Raw genomic sequence first — 16,843 nt, 5'->3', positions numbered from 1 at the left:
AATGATCTCATCACACCTGGCATTAACCCAAGAAGTTAACTGGATGGTAAAACAGTTTGGGCAATGATGTGATGTATGTAGCAGGGGATGTGCTCATGTCTCCAGCATCCCTGTCATCACAAGGCAGGGAGGTTCCCAAGTCCCCCTGCTCACAGAACCCCTCACCAGGGCTGGTCCAGTATCCTTTTCAGGGGCCAGGGAGGGTCCAGGCTGGAGGGAATGTGAGGGCAGGGGTGAGATCTGCAGAGAGGCCTTGGGGTGGGGAGGGAAGTGTGGGGAAGGGTGTTGGGGCGAGAGGGAGTAAGATAGGCATAGGACGATGGTGAGTGAGGAAGGTGGGATGACTGGGGATAATGGGATGGAAGTGGTGGGGTGCCAGCACACAGGCAAAGGGCAGGGCACAGCAGTCATGGTGGCAGTCACAGAAATCGTAAAGGCAGTGACACTAGAGGTGATAAATCTATTTTATCTAATTTTCACAGTAATACCGTGGGATAGATGCTTAGTATTATCATCCCCATTTTACAAATGGAGACACTGAGGCACAGAAAATTAAACAACTAGCCCAAGTCCACCCAGTTAATAAGAGGCAGAGCCAGGGCTCAAATCCCAGGAGTCCCCATGCACAGCCCACCCTCTCACCCACCGTGTCACGCTGACACTCGGCCAGAAGGGGACATTGGGGCCTGAGAGCCAAAGCAACTTCCCTGGAGCTGCAGCCCAGCCCAGCCCAGCCTAGCCAGGATGTGAATCCAGGTCTTCCCGACTTCCAAGGCTGTGCTCTCAAGCGCTGCAGGACGGGACTCCCACGACTTTGGCCTGGGTTTGCCCACGGAGGTCTAGAAAGGCTCAGCAATCATGGTAAAGAGGTCTGTGGCCTGTGCCTGGCCAGGCCGTTGGTGGCCGGGACTCACCATGAAGTAATAGAGCTGCGACGACCTGGCCATGAACTCGGGCCGACACACAGCCACACAGATCTCCACGAAGCCGGCGTGCTGGCTGGGCTTGGCCTCCCCCATCTCACACACGATCCTGCAGGGTGGAGAGGACAGACCCCCATGGGTCACAGGAGGGTCACAGGTCTCCCTGCCGTGACCCCTGGGCCCTACACCTACCCAGACCTCCTTCTCTGTAGTAAGATCTCAGGGGTGGGCAGGGAAGGAGGAGGTGAAAGATACCTGATTCCTCCCTTCGGGGGCTCCTCCCTGGTTCTCAGGAAATGAGGAAATGTGACCTACAGGGGTCTCCTTAGAGGCTCTCAGTAAACTGTGACTTACCCAAGGGCACACAGCCATCAGACAGGGACCTCGGAGCAGGGACCTAAGGTTTGCAGGTCCTCGCCTAGGAGCTCTTTGCTCCCAAGGCATGGACTGCCCCAGGCAGTGCTTTCTGCTCCCAGCCCCAGCCAGGGGCCTGGCAGGGGAGGGGCTTTTCATGCTGGAGGCGGGGGAGGGGAAAGGGTGGGAGAGAGTCATAAATTCTCCCCTTTAAAAAAACTTTTATTGTTTCACTTACAAAATTGGTTCATACCCTTTGAAAGCGAGACAGTATCAAAATGTGACAGTAAAATAAAGTGTGCCTTTCGTCACTAATCTCTCAAAACCTTGGTGTATAAATCCTTGCAGACCTTTCTCTAGACCTATGCAAATATATAATATATATAATCTCCATTTTATAAATGAAGAACTGAGGCACGGAAAAGTTTGGCAACTTGGCCAAATATATAGATTTGCCCATATATCCACACGTGTGTATATATATTTATGTCTGATATTATGCACGCATATAAACATAAATGTGTATATATACACATGTACAATTATATACAAACATGCATATGTAAAGAAACATATACATGATCTTAAAAATAAAAGTGGAACTTAACCACGCATTATTTTTAACCCCTGCCTTTTTACTCAACAAAACAGCACGGACTTTCCCTCATGTCACAGTACACACGGCTCCGCTTTCTTCTTTTAACAGCTTCATGGTATTTCATAAGAGGCCTGTGTCATCATTTATTTAACCAGCCTCCTACTGTTATACATTTAACTTACCCTGATTTTTCTCCTACTCCAAATAACCCTGCAAAATGAACCAACCTACACACCTCCTTAAGCATTGCATATTTATTAAAATAGATTTCTGAGAAGGATTATTTGTGCTTTTTTTTTTTTTTTTTTTTGCGGTACGCGGGCCTCTCACTGTTGTGGCCTCTCCTGTTTGCGGGGCACAGGCTCCAGACGCGCAGGCTCAGCGGCCATGGCTCACGGGCCCAGCCGCTCCGCGGCATGTGGGATCTTCCCGGACCGGCGCACAACCCCGTGTCCCCTGCACCGGCAGGGGGACTCTCAACCACTGCGCCACCAGGGAAGCCCTTGTGCTTTTAATGTTTGATAGTAGTGGGAAATAATGGTCCGGAAGGACTGTCCCAACTTTTACTTCCATCAATAGCAAGTGAGTGAGATTGCTTCACTGTTTGTCCAACACTAGATATTATCAGTCCTTTAAAATTTTTTCGTATATAATAGGAAAAAAAAGATCTCAATTTCATTTTTATTCCCCTGATTACTGGTGAGGTTGCACGTATTGTATGTGTGTGTGCGTGCTTAAATCTTATATAGCCTTCCCTGTGACTTGTCTGATGCCCTCTCTTTATTTCGCTGATGTATTATCCTTTTGTAGGAGCTTCTGAATTAGGAGAATTAACTTTTCTCCATAATAAATATTGAAATTATTTTCTCTCAGTTGATCACTTGTTTTTCAACTTGGTTTATAAAGTCTTTTGCCACTTGAAAGTTTAAAACTATCTGTGTGGTTCAGTTGCTCATTTTTTACTTTATGGCTTCCGGGTTCTGGGTGAGAGTCTAGCAAAAATCTATGCTCTTCTGTTCAGATAACATAATTAATACATGTTCAGTTTTTTTAAAAGTACATAAAAGCACTTGCCATACCTACATTCCACTCCCACCCCAACTGCATCACCCAGAAGTATCCATTGTCAACATATTGGTGTACATGTTTCCAGTCTTGTTTTCCTTTTACAAAATTAATTATAAACTCTGTATTCTGCTTGGTAAGCTGTGTTCTCACTTAATATACCTTGAGTATATGCCTGGTCATGATTCTTCTACATATCACATTTAATGGTTGCGTAGTTTACTGTCCTACGTATAGACAATAATTTATTAAATTAATTAATTCCCTAGTTTTAGATATACAAATTGCTTCCACATTTTCACTGTTACAAATAAGGCCAAAATAAGCATTCTTGCAAATAAATATTTGTGCCTTCTGTTTATTTAGGGAAAGTTCTAGAAGAATTATGCCCAGGCTAAAGATGTTTGACCTGCATTTCCAAACTGCCTTCCAGGAAGGTCGTCCCAATTTACCCTCCCGACATGAATGTATGAATGAGCTATTTCTTATGCCTCTCATCTGCACTGGGTGGGCATTACCTTTGAAAAACTGTTCCCCATTTCATTGGTTACTACTGATGTTAAACATTTTTTTAATATGACTTTAGTTCTGTCCTTTGAACTGCACACTCACGCTCTTTGCTAACTTCGTGATAGTTGCCTTTTACCTGTATCTTTTATCTAACCTCTTTAAATGTTAAGGAAAAGCATTCTGTAACAGGCCACAACAATACTCAGTTTATCATTCATATTTTTACTTCGCACACAGGGTTTTTGGTGCACAAGTTTTGTCTTACATACTCAAATCTAATCTTTTCCTTTATCATTTTTTCTTTTGCAGTTATACCTGGAACACCTTCCCTTTCTTGAAATCAAATAAATTCTCACCTGCATTTTCTTCTAACCCTTTCACATTTTCATTTTTTTACCCTTAACTCTTTAATCCACCTGGAATTTACCTTGGTGTATAATGGGAAATAAGAATCTGATATGGTACTTTTACCAGGGGGTGAAACTGTACCACTTATTGAATGAGCTTTGCTTTCCTTGCTGATTTGAAATGTCATCTTTATCACATACTAAATTTTTATGTATCAAGATTCTTTTTCTGGTGTTCTATCTTATTAAGTATCACGATACTTAATCACGGGGCTTTATAATATTTTTTATATCCGGCTATACAAGTCCAGAGTAGGGCGTTTTAAAGTTCCCCAAATCACAATATATCCGTAGCAGCCTGCTTTGGTTTTATCCTAGGAAGGACAAAAAGTTGAAGGAGCCACAGAAAGGTCTTTGGGTAAGTAAGTGATGATGGACCAGCATGGGTCCTACCAAGCCTGGAGCCTTCAATCATCTTATCTACTATGAGTGTTTTGGGAAGAACCGGACGGAAATCAAGGAGGAATTGAGGATGGCAGGACTGATGGTTCCAGAATCACAAAATCTGGGTAAGACTCAACCAGCACAAGCATAAACGCACTCACCTACCTATGCACGTGGGGACAAGTGGCAAGGTTTCACTCTGGGAGGGGCAGCAAAGAGGGTGTAGAATATAGATTCTATTGCGCTGGTGAATATTTATTTCATGCTTGTGTTTGCTGGGCTGGAAAATTGTATTTACAAGGCAATACATGACTCACAAACCTTCCCTGCCACATAGGTTAGAGGTCAAGGTCACTCGTTGAATGGCCCTCTCCGTGGACCAGCAGACTTTGCTGGAGAAAAACAATCCAAGTCCCCACAGGCCTGAGAGTGGGTGCGAAGGTTCATTCTCAGCCTCCACAGAGGGGAGCATAGGATTAGCTTCTTCTGTAATCGGGAGAGGACAGGAGTGGGGAGTTAGGGACAGCGGAGGGAGCTAGGGCAAGGAGCTGAACTCACACTTCTGCAGCTTTTGATTTTGCTTTGTCTTGTTCCTACTCAACCTCACACCTCAAGGAGGTAATGATCAATTTCCCCTTTTCTCCCAGCCATCTCCCCTTCCCCTTTCTGGACTTCCCCCAATATGGCAGCTAGCTAGTTCGGGGGCTGGGGAGCTGTAGGAGTCCCCCACACCCTAGAACGTGAGGGACATTCTCCTTTTCTGTCCATAAGTTCTAAGACCATCTATTGTTGATTGGGGAAGGTAAGTCAACATCAACCGTCTATTTATATGGACTTCTCTTCCTTGCTCCTCCCATGTCTCGGACGGCCTCCACTTACTGTTCCGCAGGGATGTAGCCATCTACCAAAGGGCTGCACTCCACGCCGGCCACCTTGACATGGGAGGCGATGTCCCGGAATTCCAGGCCCAGGTTCTCCCCTCGGATGGTGACCTTGGTGCCCCCTTCCCGGGGGCCTGTCACTGGGATTATCTAGAAGGAGGAAGCACAGTAATCAGACACCAAGACAGCGCGATCCCCCCACTGCTGATGGGGCAAGGGAGAGGCTGCTGCCTCTTTCCTATCTCCATCCCATTCCCTGAGTTGAGTCCAAGTCCACGAGGGCACCCAGGTCTGGGACTGTCAACGGGCAGGAGCTTCTGGTAGAATAGTCTGTGCCTGTGTATGGTTTTAGGAGCAGTGTTCAAAGCCCCTTGCTCCTCTTCGCATTTCACAGAAGAAGAGAGAGAACGTGATCTGCAGTGTTACTGGGTAATTCACAGAAAATCGGGATTAAAGCCTTCCAGCATATGCTCGTGTTGGTTCCACTCTCAGTGAAAATGAACAAGCCCCCTATCGACCCACACAGCCCTCCACACGATGGCATCCACCCATCTTTCAAGAGCCTTGTCAAAAGTCGCTTCCCCATCACCAGATGTTCTCTCGGTTTCTCTCCACTGAGATTTCAGGACACTTTCTTTGTGCTCTTTTCACAGTAACGTTTGTGTCGGATTCCCCACCCTGCCGCCCCCCTAACCCCACCTCTTCAGATCCTGAGTCCCTGAGAGCAGGGATGGTGGTGCCTCCTTTCTCTGCGTGAACTTTCCAGTGATGGCACCATATTTTATTCCTTGAGTTGTAATTGTACTGAAAACCCCAACGATCCAAGCGTCTTCCTGGAGTTAGAAAAGCCTTCGTCACTGCCCCTCTGCCTTCATTGTTTGGCTTGGTTTGTTTGGGTTTAATTTAGACTTTAACCTCATACACTTGCCCAAAATGACTGGCTTTCCCTCCGAAGACATCACTGTTGATGCTAAAAACCCATGACTGGAATGTTAGGATTCAACCACCAAGGGCCTGCTTTGAGGTGGCGGCTCAAAGTTCACGTGATCTAATTATAACCTCCCACAGCAGTGACCTTAGTGGCAGAAGACATTCCATGCCAGCCTCTCCTGGCATTTGACAGACCAGAGAAGGGCCCATTTCCTGTTCCTGGTGTCTCTGAACATCAGCACCTGGATCTCGGCCAACGTCAATGGGATCACAATAGGAGAAGCCCAGGTAGGCTACCTCTTAATATTTCCTACTCTCTCCATCCCCCCAGGGTCACAAGTGGGCCGTTCCATCCTGGGGGGAGGGTGGAAGGTGGGGAAGGGAGTGACAGCTTTGCCGAGCCTTGTAGGCTATTCACCTACAAAGCTCAAGATACTTCCTGCTTCTCACATATGCAGGTGGGCACATCTGTGAGTGTGAGGGTTCATGAGTGTGTGGGTTTGCACACGCATGTTCCCACTGCAGTGGAAAAACAAATAGGTTCTTTGGAGACACAGGCTTGTCTCTGTGTGAGGGAGATAGACAGATAGAGGGGGGTGGGCAGCGGGAGTCCCTGTCCTTCCCAGACGCCTGCCCAACTAGTCCCCAAAGCGCCACTGGCACCTCTCAGCAGCATCTGCATGATATTTCCACCCTGGCTTGTTGTCCTGAAAAGGAAGCTTTATCTCTGGCCCAGTCCATGGTTCGCCAGGATCCCTGGAGGGCTGCTGCCAGTATGGAGCCAGTAAATAGCATCCGTCGCAGGGAGGTTTGTTTAATTTGCCATCTCCTCCCTGTGATGTTTTTGGTCTCAGGCCAAGAAGAAAGCCAGTCCCACCGTTTTCACCAGACACACCATTAGCAGTCCTGAGAGGCAGCCCCCTGGGGGATGGCTTCTTGCTACGGGGCTCTGAGGGTGGGGGCTGGCAGGAAAGGAGGGGGGCCCTCGTTCAGATGTGGCGCCAGAGGCATCCACCTGCTCTCCTTCTCTAGATAATTCTGTAGTTAAAACACATAAGTATCTTTCCCCAGTCTGAGAATCACTGTTGAGATTCCTACCCATGCAGGAGACTGAAGTCGGGGCTGAATGAAGCTCTCGGCACCTGGAAAACCAGGAACGTGGAGGGTGAAGGTGCCAAAGCGGGGGGCACATCTAGAGGGCCACGCCCGAGAGGCTGCTTTGCCGGAGGAAGCTGCTTACTCACGAGTCAAGCTCCTTCCTGTTTGTACACGTCCCCGGTGCGCATGCAGCATTTGTGAGGGAGGGTCGAGGGAATGTATGGGAGTGTTTGCCTTTGTGGTGGCAGAGGACAGCAATCCAGTAATCAAGAGACTCGGCCTTCAGGGGCCCTTGATTTCCACTTTGGTCAGAGTAAATCTGAGCATGGGTCTTTTCATGTGGGAAAGGGTGATAATAACCTTGGCCTTGGCAGGCATCATGGGTTGAACTCCATATGTTGAAGTCCTAAACCCCAGCACCTCAGAATTGTGACCTTCTTTGGAGAAAGGGTCTTTATAGAGGTAGTCAAGTCAAAATGGGGTCATTCAGGTGGGTCCTAATCCAATAGGACTGATGTCCTCATAAAAAGAGGAAATCTGCAGAGACACACATGGCAGGAAGTCAATATGAAGAGGCACAGGAAGAAGACAGCCACCTACAAGCCAAGGAGAGAGGCCTGGAACGGACCCTTGCCTCACAGCCATTAGAAGGAACCAACCCTGCGACACCGTGATCTCAACTTCCAGCCTCCAGAACCGAGAGACAATACATTTCTGTCGTTTACGGCACTTCATTGCAGCAGCCCTAGGAAACCACACGGCAGGGTTGTGAGGCCGGATGAAGTGAGGGATAGGAGGCTATTTCACAAACTCTGAAGCACCACACGAATGTTCGGCCTGTGATTGTGCCCACCGTTGTAAGGGTACCAGATACGGGTGTTTGTGAAAGTGCACAGAGCTGGATGCCCAGCGTCCCCTCACTACGGATGGACAGACTGAGCTTCCGTCTCATCTTCCCTCTGTCCCCCCGTGGCATTATTATCATCAGCATCAACCATGGCAAAGAGGCACCGAGCACGTACGACGAGCGAAGTGCTGGGCCCCAGGTGCAGACGTGTCAGACGCCGTCCCGTAGCTGAGACATGCACGTCTTTCCCTTATTTTATGAGCGGAGCAAGGGATTCCAGCCCGGGTGCGGGGGACCTTAGAGGGTCTTTGTGCCGGGAGTGTGGAGGTGAAGACACCAGGGCAGTGATGGGCTTAGACACGGGATTTAAAAATGATTTTAACAGTGTCAGTGATCAACGAGGAGGCGGAGGGTGATGAGATCCCCACGGGCTGGGCATGCAGCCAGGCATCTTGCATGGGATCGCTCATGTAATCCCTGTCACTCCCCTGTGAGGTGGACGCTTCGACCCAGGGCACGGGTGAGCAAGCTGAGGACTGGAGATGGAGATGAAGTGGTCGCAGGGGACCCAACAATTACTTGGGATTAGCAAATGGAGCTGGGATTCAAACGCTGTTCTCTGTGATCCCCCGTCTGCCCCGCCCCTCACGGCTCCGCGTTCCACGGCCCGCGTCCCTCTGTCCCCCTGAACTGTGCTCCTGGTCCGTTCCTGCCACTTCACAGCTTCGGTCTGCTTCGTGTGAGTCCCGAGGCCTCTCCGCTTTGACCTGCTCCACCTCTCCAGGGCTGGGCTCCCCGCCCTTGACCCCAGGCAGCCTCCACCCACAGGCTGACTGCTTAATGAGGCCGCAGCCGATGGAGCTTCATGGCCTTGCCACCAGGACTCTTGGAGACAAGGAAGGGGTGTCGAGGACCGCGAGTCCTCTCGGACGCGGCTCACACGGAGACTCCATAGGACAGTCGAACCCTCTCTGCTCTCGACCTCCCTTGATGAGGGGAGGGCTTCTGAGCCAAGCCTAAAGCTGCTACGGATTTGCAGGGAAATGAGGATGCCCGCAGCCAGCTGGGCACCTGGTGGACACGGGGGTGACGGATTCCATGCCAGCCATGGCTCCTAGGGCCCCGCCCGTGGCAGGACAGGGCTCAGCGGCCCAGAGCGGGCCCAGCGGACCACGGCTCACCTCTGTGATGCGGGGATTCGTGCACTTGCTGTTGGTGCCCGACAGCTCCAGCCAGTGGCTCTCGTGGATGGGGCAGTGCTGCCGGAGGGTACACTGGCCCTGGCCCTGGCACCAGCCGCATTCGAAGTCCGGGTCCGCCTTGAGGCACAGCCCGCAGCTCTCACGCATGGCGCCGCACTTGTAGAGGTGAACTGTGGGCAAAGGGTAAGGGGGGCTTGGAGGTGGGGGCAGGGGGCTGGAAGGGGCCCGGGAGGGCAGTGCTGGCCTGGATGATGGGACGTGAGGCAGCCTTGTCCCCTCCGCCCTCCGGATGCAGGGAAAGCCTGAGCAGAGGATGGTGGCTGGGCGGTGGAGCCTCCCTCAGTCTCTGGGGCACCCCCTCCAGCCCGCGCTGCTCCCTCCACTGTACTCCCAGCAGCCGTCCCCCTGCGCCTCCTGCGCCGAGCAGTCACAGAGCAGTGAGGGCGCTGGGGAGGCGCGGAGAGCGGGCTTGGCTTGGGTGGGGGACGGAATGGCACTGCCCACCGATGGGAGCTGCTCCCCGCTCCCCGGCCTGCCCGGGCCCTCCTTCCGCACCTTTGTTCTGAGCTGGGTTATCAATGTTGAAGTGCCCGTTCCACACGACTGTCAGCTTCACCGGCAGGTTGTTGATCTCCATCCCTTCGTAGGAATACTGCAGCCAGGACCGGAAGGAATTGTTCGGCCTGGTGTCCGCAAGAGTGCACGGGGTCAAAGGCAGGCCAAGACTGTGCGTGCATGTGTGTGTAAGCACACATAAGCATGAGTGGGCAGGGTGGGGACGTGCATCTCAGGGGACCAGACCAGGAGGTCAAGAAGCTAAGGCGGGGAGATGCCAGGCCTGGGGGGACACCGATTTGGAATGTGCGTTCACAGAGCAGATTTGAGTAAGTGGCTTGGCCACCTTCTGCGGAGGCCTGTTCCTGCCAGCTGGGCTCTCCCCGGGAAGTTAGTGAGAGAGGGGCCTGCTCCCGCCCTGGCTGCCCAGGGGAACTTGCCAGTCCTCAATGGGATTTGGGAGCTTTAATTTCTAGGACATGTTCAGGGGAGGTGGGTGCTTTACCAGAGACCTGGCCAAGCCTGATTTGCAGGCAGGGAGAGCGGTTGCAGAGGGGAAGCAATGAAGGAGCGGCACTCTTCAGGGGATGAGTGGCTGAGGGTTAGCAGAGAAGAGGACTGGGTGAGAGCTCAGAGGTGAGGTGGGAAATCCTGAGGTCACCCTAGGGCATAAACCTGGGAATCTGGGTCAAGTCTCCAAAGGCTCCAAGACAAAGCAGGGGCCCCAGCTCCACAGCTGCCCATGGTGGGGCAGCAGGGAGCTGCCTCTAGGCCTCTGGGCCCCGCTTCCCTGCCGGGCTCTCCTCTAATGTTCCACCCAGCTGGGTCCATCCCATGGGGCTGCGGTGCTAAGGCGGGGAGGGGGGGAAGTGGGAGGTACCTCTCAGGCAGCCCCCGTTTTCCCGCCCCCATCCACCTTCTGACAGCAGGCATTCTCTATCCCCGGGGAAGGAGGGCAGGCAGCAGGAGCTTGGAACCTGCCCTGGGCAGCTTTTCCAATCCCTACCTGATGATTTTCTCATTATTCCACTAGATTCTGCCCACCACAGGGGGTGGGATGGAGGATCAGAGCTGAGACAGGTTTTCTGCAGAGGAGGGGCTGAGGATGGGCGATTTGTCGGAAGAGTTCAGTCCAGGAGACTTGGTCTGAAGTTGTGTTTGCAGAGCCAGTGGGCTCTTTTAACGCAGAGTTTAAGTTTGGTGGGGCTGGGCAGTGGGGATGCTCGTGGCTGTTGTGTCAGGCCACTGATGCCCCCTCCTTCACCGAGGGGAGGGCAGCACAGAAACTCGGGAATGCACCAGCTGTGGAGGGTCTCAGGGCCTCTGCCTCTGTAGCTTATCCGCAGGGCTTCTAAAGGAGATCTTGTCATCTTAACCTGGGAAACTGCCCTATATTCCTGAGTGACAGACCGTGCTCCACGATGAGCAGGCTGTGACACTGTCCTCCTACAGAAACAGAAGTAGGGCGTGTGTCCAGCCTTCTTCGGGCTCTAACCTAGCACACCAGAAGTTTTCACTAACTCCCTGGTGATGACGCCCAGGCCAGGGAGCCACATGTGGTGCCTGTCCCACAACGGCGGTGGTTTGCCTTGTACCATCCACACTCTCTTATAATCTCCCTCGAGACTGATGACATCTGGGCCAAGGCCAGGGTTTGGGCTGAGCCATAGAATAAAGCAAAGCTCCCTACCCCTGCAGAAACAACACTGGAGAATATTTTTTGATCATCCCATAACTCAGCTGGGGACTCATAAGCTTTTTGCCACGAAGCCCACCAGCCAACTCCCCAGAGATTTAAGTTTTTCGCGTCTGGGTGGGTCGTTCCAAGTCGTCGTGAGTTTTCTCCAAAAAAACCCTCTTCCCCTCTCATGGTGGTCTATGGACCACCTTCATCAGAGTCATGGGGCTGGGGCTGGGGATGAGGTCTACTAAATGCAGATTCCAAGGCCCCACCCAGACCTGCCGAACTAGAATCTCTGGAGACAGGAGCATTTCCTGTTAGGTACTCTGAGTCTGGTGCTGTGAAAGTTAGAGAATCGCTGCTCCTTGCCATCTGCTAGCAGCAGGGAGACAGAGGACAGCCAAGGGGGAAGTGTGTAGGGGGGGTGGGGGGAGAACCCTTTCCAGACGCCCCTTCCCATTTCCTCCTCTAGCCAAGCTCCACTGCCCCCATCCTTCCCGTCCCCTTCCTCCAAGGCCCCAGTGGGAGAAAGGTGGCAGGGGCCGGTGTCAGGCTGCTCCGACCTCTAGGAGGGATGCTGGTGGTGCCTAAATCGGCATCGAAGCCAGGCTCCTGCCTCTCAGGCCTGGGTCTGTCCAGGACCCAAAGTGAAAGCAGCAGGCAGCAACCAGGGGCGTGTGGGTCGAAGATCAAGAGAACCTTCAGGCTCCTCTCAGGAAGGACCTGAGATCCCCCCGAGATCAAGGCAAGACACACCGCCCATGTACGCATGGGAGTGTCTGCGTGCATGAAGGTCTTTGCATGCGTACGTGAACGTCTTCCCACGCGTGCTGAAGTGAGAAGAGGTCTGTGCACATCCGCAGGATCTATGCGTTCAGATGTGCGTGTGCATGTGAGCACACACGGGCACACACGTGTACTGCCGTGTAGGGGCTCCGCAGTGACCGGCTGTGTGAATGTGGGCAGAGGGTCCGAATCTCAGACTCCCCACGTGTAAAGTGGGAATTACACGCGGTGTGCACCTCACGGGATTGTTGGGAGGGTTCGAGATACCCATCCGATGCTCTGGGCACAGTGCCTCCTGCAGAGAATGAGCGCCCAAATGTTATCGTGTATCTGAATCTATGTGTGTACATGGGGATGCTGTGCAAAAATATACCTGTGTCCCCGTGTTTACGTTTATGTGGAATAATAATAGCAGCACTTATTGAGTGTTTCTGCGCCAGACACTTGGTACGTATGGAGATGGATGCATATGAGAACACTTATGTGTTCAGATGTGCGCGTGCGTGCACGCATTTTCTTTCTGAAGGAAAAATAAACAAGGCTTTAAGGATCAAATATCCTGGCCGTTGCTTCCTCTTTCTCCTCCTCATTCCTGAGATCTCAATTCTAAAATATTACAGAAATCATTAACCCCGGTGTTGCCCACCAACCCCTTGACCTCCCCCCTCTAGGGAGGTCACGCTCTTTCCTGGAGATGCCCTCTCTCCCCCTTGGCCTGCATCCTGCAGGGGGAGGGGCGGACTGCTGGGGACCCTGGACCACTGGCTCGCATCCCCCACCACCCCCCACCTCTGCTCCACTTAGCATTTATATAGCCCTCTATGATCAGTGGGCAGTTGATCCGCACAAAGCCCGGAGCTGGGGGAAGAGTGTTTCAGGCTCCTATGGGCCAGGAGGTTAAGTGTCTCAGTCAAGGTCTGGCTCATTGTGGCCCAGCTCTTGGACGACGTTGCTCATCACCTGGGGAAAGAGTGAACCCCAGTTTCCCTACTTTCTAGAGCAAAGAGAAGACCTCTGTATAATTTGGACATGCTTCCCTCCAACCATTCCCTTGTCTGAGATTTTTTGCTGCAAAGTTCTATCATTCTATCACCAACGTAAGATACCAGTGTGTGCTGTGTCCATCTCCAGGACCCCAGAGGCTCAGCAGACCCGTTCCCAGCTGTGTTCCAGTAAAGCGGGAAGGCGGAAAATTTACCCCCTATCGGTCTCCCTGTCCTTGTTTTGCACGCAGTAAATTGGGGCACGACGAGAAACCATGGGGCCACTGCGGGTCGGTGGAAGATGGGCCTAGAGCCCTAGGGCCTCATGGCTGGCACTGTAGCCGGCCAGCTGTCCCCTGTGGCCCACTGACTCCCGTGATTGCCAGTGACTGAGGGGCGGGACTGGGCACTATTATTAGCAGCACTTGACATCTCCTGGAGCCTCTGTCTAAAGGAGGCCACGAATACCCACAGCTGCTTCTAACCCTCCTCCAACTGCTGCCTGTGAGCTGCCCTGTTCTCTGCCAACAGGCCCCCGAGGGCTACAGTGATTGGCCCAGGGCCTGTCCCCAAATAGTGGGCTGGAAGTGACCTGCCTGTCCACCCAGCCCTGTGTCACCCCATGCAGAATGCTCCTGTGTCTCTCTTTTCCTTCTCTGCTCTCCTCTGAGACCTCCTCTGCCACCAAAAATCAAGGGTGGTGCGGCGGGGTTGATTTCTCACAGGTCGTGAGACCCTGTCACTCACGAACTGTGTGACCTTGGGCGTGTCACTTACCCTTGGGGCAAGGGCGGGTTAACCTGGAAGTCAATGGAGACTCAGGGCCAGCTTCAGGGCCCTGCACTCACCCACATGGCCCTTCCTAAGGCCTGCCTGCATATCTCATTTGTATTGATGTATTTCATTCTTAAAGAAGGTCCCCCAAAGTATATAACTCTCAGCCCCACAAATCCAATCCTGCCCCTACTCTGGGCCTCCAGTTTCTCCTCTGCACAGTGAAGAAGAATGTGGGTTTCACATCGCTTGAAAATGTTACGAGTCTTTAAGTCTGTTAATCTCTGAGCATCTGGGTGCACAGAAATAGCCCAGAAAGAGAGAACGAGGGAGAGCAGAGGCGGGGCTGGGAAGGCCACGGGGCCGGCGGGGGAGCTGGCAGGCAGGTGTGCAGGGATCAGGCGAAGGCTGTTGGCCGCAGGGGGCTGCTGACCCATTGTTGGTCCAGCATGGACCCAACCTGGATTTCTAAATACTGGGCAGGGTTTGTGCGGATCTACACAGCACAGCCCCGGGGGGCTCCTTCCTGCTCCAAGGCTCCTTTTGCAGGTGCCGGTCTGTCTCAGAAGCCTCGTGTGCTGGGAAAACAGCCTCTGTGTGGCTCTACAGGCCGAGGTGTGCCTTTGTGGGCTCAGATGAGGCCCCCAGGTCAGCCCTGGTAGGAAGTCAGGACCCAGGGTTTCCAGAGCTGCTCTCAGGAAGGAGGATGGGCACGCCCTGTAAATACATCTGCCCACAAAGAGCGCTCAGCAGCCCCAAGGCGGGCCCCAAAGCCCCTTGCACCGCAGTCCCTGTTGGGTCACCACGACAGGGCCACACCTACAGGCAGACACTTGGTGGACTGGGCCGGGCTAGCAGGGTTAGAGGAAGCAGTTGTCGGGGGGAGCTGAGCGGTTCTGTGGGTGTTCGGGGCAGTCCTGCCGAGCGGAGCTGATGTGACCCTAGGAGAGCGCCCCGGCGGGTGGGCACACGGGGCGGGCACTCACGGAGGTGTTCTGGCACTGCACGCTGGAGCTGTTGAATCGCAGGGCGGGCACCCTCTGCTCGCTGCCCTGGATGCTGAGGACGCACTCGTACCCGCGCTGCCCCGACTGCGGCTGGGGGAGGTTCTTGGCCTTGAGGGTGATGGGCTTGACCACCTCCACGGGCACCAGGATCTTGTCCACTCGCAGCAGCTGCGGGCAGTCCTGGGGACAGACAGTGAGGCTCAGGTCCGGGTGCGGGAGCCCCTGGTATCACCCAGATGTTCTCAGACTCCACCCTCCCCAGGACTCCCCACGCACGGCCCTCAGCGCTGCTGCCCACCCCCGACCACCGTGGAGGAGGAAGTGAGACTGAGCCACCCGGGTGCCGGCATCACCACCTTGAGGCCCCTCCTCACACAGCTCGTCCCCTGCCCTCGTCAGCTTCTTTTTCAATGCGCTCCAGACCCTCCGGTCCAGACTCCCAGCGGTCCCTCCCGTCTCAGCACCCTCCTCCCCTAGCAGACTGACCCTGCTGGCTGGGCGTCCTGTCCCACTCTGGGCTGAAGACCGCTTTGCCTCAGTTCCAGGCTGCCAAGAACCGAGACAGAGGTGCCCAAGCGAGCAGCTACACAGTGACACAAAGCCCTGGTCCGAGGCTCTGGAATGTGAGTCTGGAAGGGGTGGAAGGACCTTCCATAAGGCATTTGGGAATGTTCTGAAATGAGCCCCAGAGACCTGTGAAATCCAGAAGCTTCTGACTGAGCTCCGGGGATGGCTGGCCCCCAAGAACATGCCCCTCAGAGCAGGTACACTCTGAGTCCCCTCCAGCTGCTCGTCCCCGAGCCAAGGGGGGCCCCTGAACACATTCGGGCATGGAGGAAATGAATCACTGGGCCCCTTTTCGCTGGGGCAATCAGCTCTGTCCAGGGAGGGCTGGGGGGAGAATGGGGTCAAATAAGGAGTACGGTGCTCTGCCCTGCTGGGAGGTGGGAGCTGGTGTGTGGCTGGATTCACAGGAGCTGCGTGGACAGGAGTGAGGCCCCGGGCAAGGCAGGTCCCACCAGCTCCAGATTCCTCCCCCTGTGGCACTGTTTGGGGCATGCCCACCAGACAGACGGCTTCTGGGCAGGTCGACAGACAAAAGCATGGCTCACATAGCCTTTGTGAGGACGCTGCCCCGTGGGCTCACTGCTGACTCTCAGGGGCCCCCCCTGACCTCAGCCCTCTTCCCCAGCAAAGTAAGGCAGAAAGGAGGCCAGGGGAAGGGCAGATGGGAGGGGCCCCAGGCAATCAGGCACCCGGCGGCTGTCCCCCCACCGGGGTCTGCAAACAAACATGAGCCCCCCGGTCACTGAAACCTGGAGGGAGAAGAGCTCTAGGGCTGCTGAGCTTCTGACGAGCTGTGGAACCTTGAGCTCATCACGCATCAATCCCCACTTTGAGACTCAGCAACCTCATCTGTCAATTGGGTGGCATCCAAGGCCCCATTCAGCTCTAACCAGTCCTGAGTCCATGATTTGGGTGGTCTCACCTCTGTTCTTCCCGATTACCCTGTAGCCTTGCTTTAGGGAAACACCCCAGGCCCATTAAATGAATGCCCTCCTCTCCTCCAGGCTATCCACGCCTTTATCCTGAAGAACAGCTAGACGGGGCAGCAGCAGACCCAGCAATTCCACTTCTGAGTTTGCTCATCCAAAAGAGCTGAAAGCAGGGTCTCGAAGAGATACTTGATGCCCATATGCTCAGGGCAGCAGTACTCACACAGCCAAAAGGTGGAAGCAACGGAGGTGCCCTCGCAGGTGAATGGATAAGCGAAATGTGATACATATATGCAATGGAATACGATTCAGCCTTAAAAAGGAAGAGAATTTAAACACACGCTAAGTCATGGGTGAATCTT

The 16,843-nt window shown here is 53.4% G+C and overlaps 1 protein-coding gene across 5 annotated transcripts in view; it reads right to left on the bottom strand.

Annotated features, from left to right (window-relative positions):
• PLXNA4 (plexin A4) overlaps positions 1–16,843 on the bottom strand; it is a 366,609-nt gene that overhangs the window by 56,622 nt on the left and 293,144 nt on the right. For all 5 annotated transcript variants that reach the window (XM_024737970.1, XM_024737968.1, XM_024737969.1 and 2 more), the window contains 5 exons: positions 14,965–15,165; positions 9,755–9,851; positions 9,179–9,369; positions 5,121–5,272; positions 915–1,032 (listed from right to left, as the gene is read on the bottom strand). In XM_024737970.1, the coding sequence (XP_024593738.1) occupies positions 915–1,032; positions 5,121–5,272; positions 9,179–9,369; positions 9,755–9,851; positions 14,965–15,165 (759 nt within the window). The remainder of the gene's footprint in view (positions 1–914; positions 1,033–5,120; positions 5,273–9,178; positions 9,370–9,754; positions 9,852–14,964; positions 15,166–16,843) is intronic.

This window comes from Neophocaena asiaeorientalis, unplaced genomic scaffold (genome assembly GCF_003031525.2).
Source record: "Neophocaena asiaeorientalis asiaeorientalis breed wild unplaced genomic scaffold, Neophocaena_asiaeorientalis_V1.1 scaffold364, whole genome shotgun sequence".
NCBI classification, from domain to species: domain Eukaryota; kingdom Metazoa; phylum Chordata; class Mammalia; order Artiodactyla; family Phocoenidae; genus Neophocaena; species Neophocaena asiaeorientalis.
This window is presented reverse-complemented; position numbering and strand designations above follow the sequence as displayed.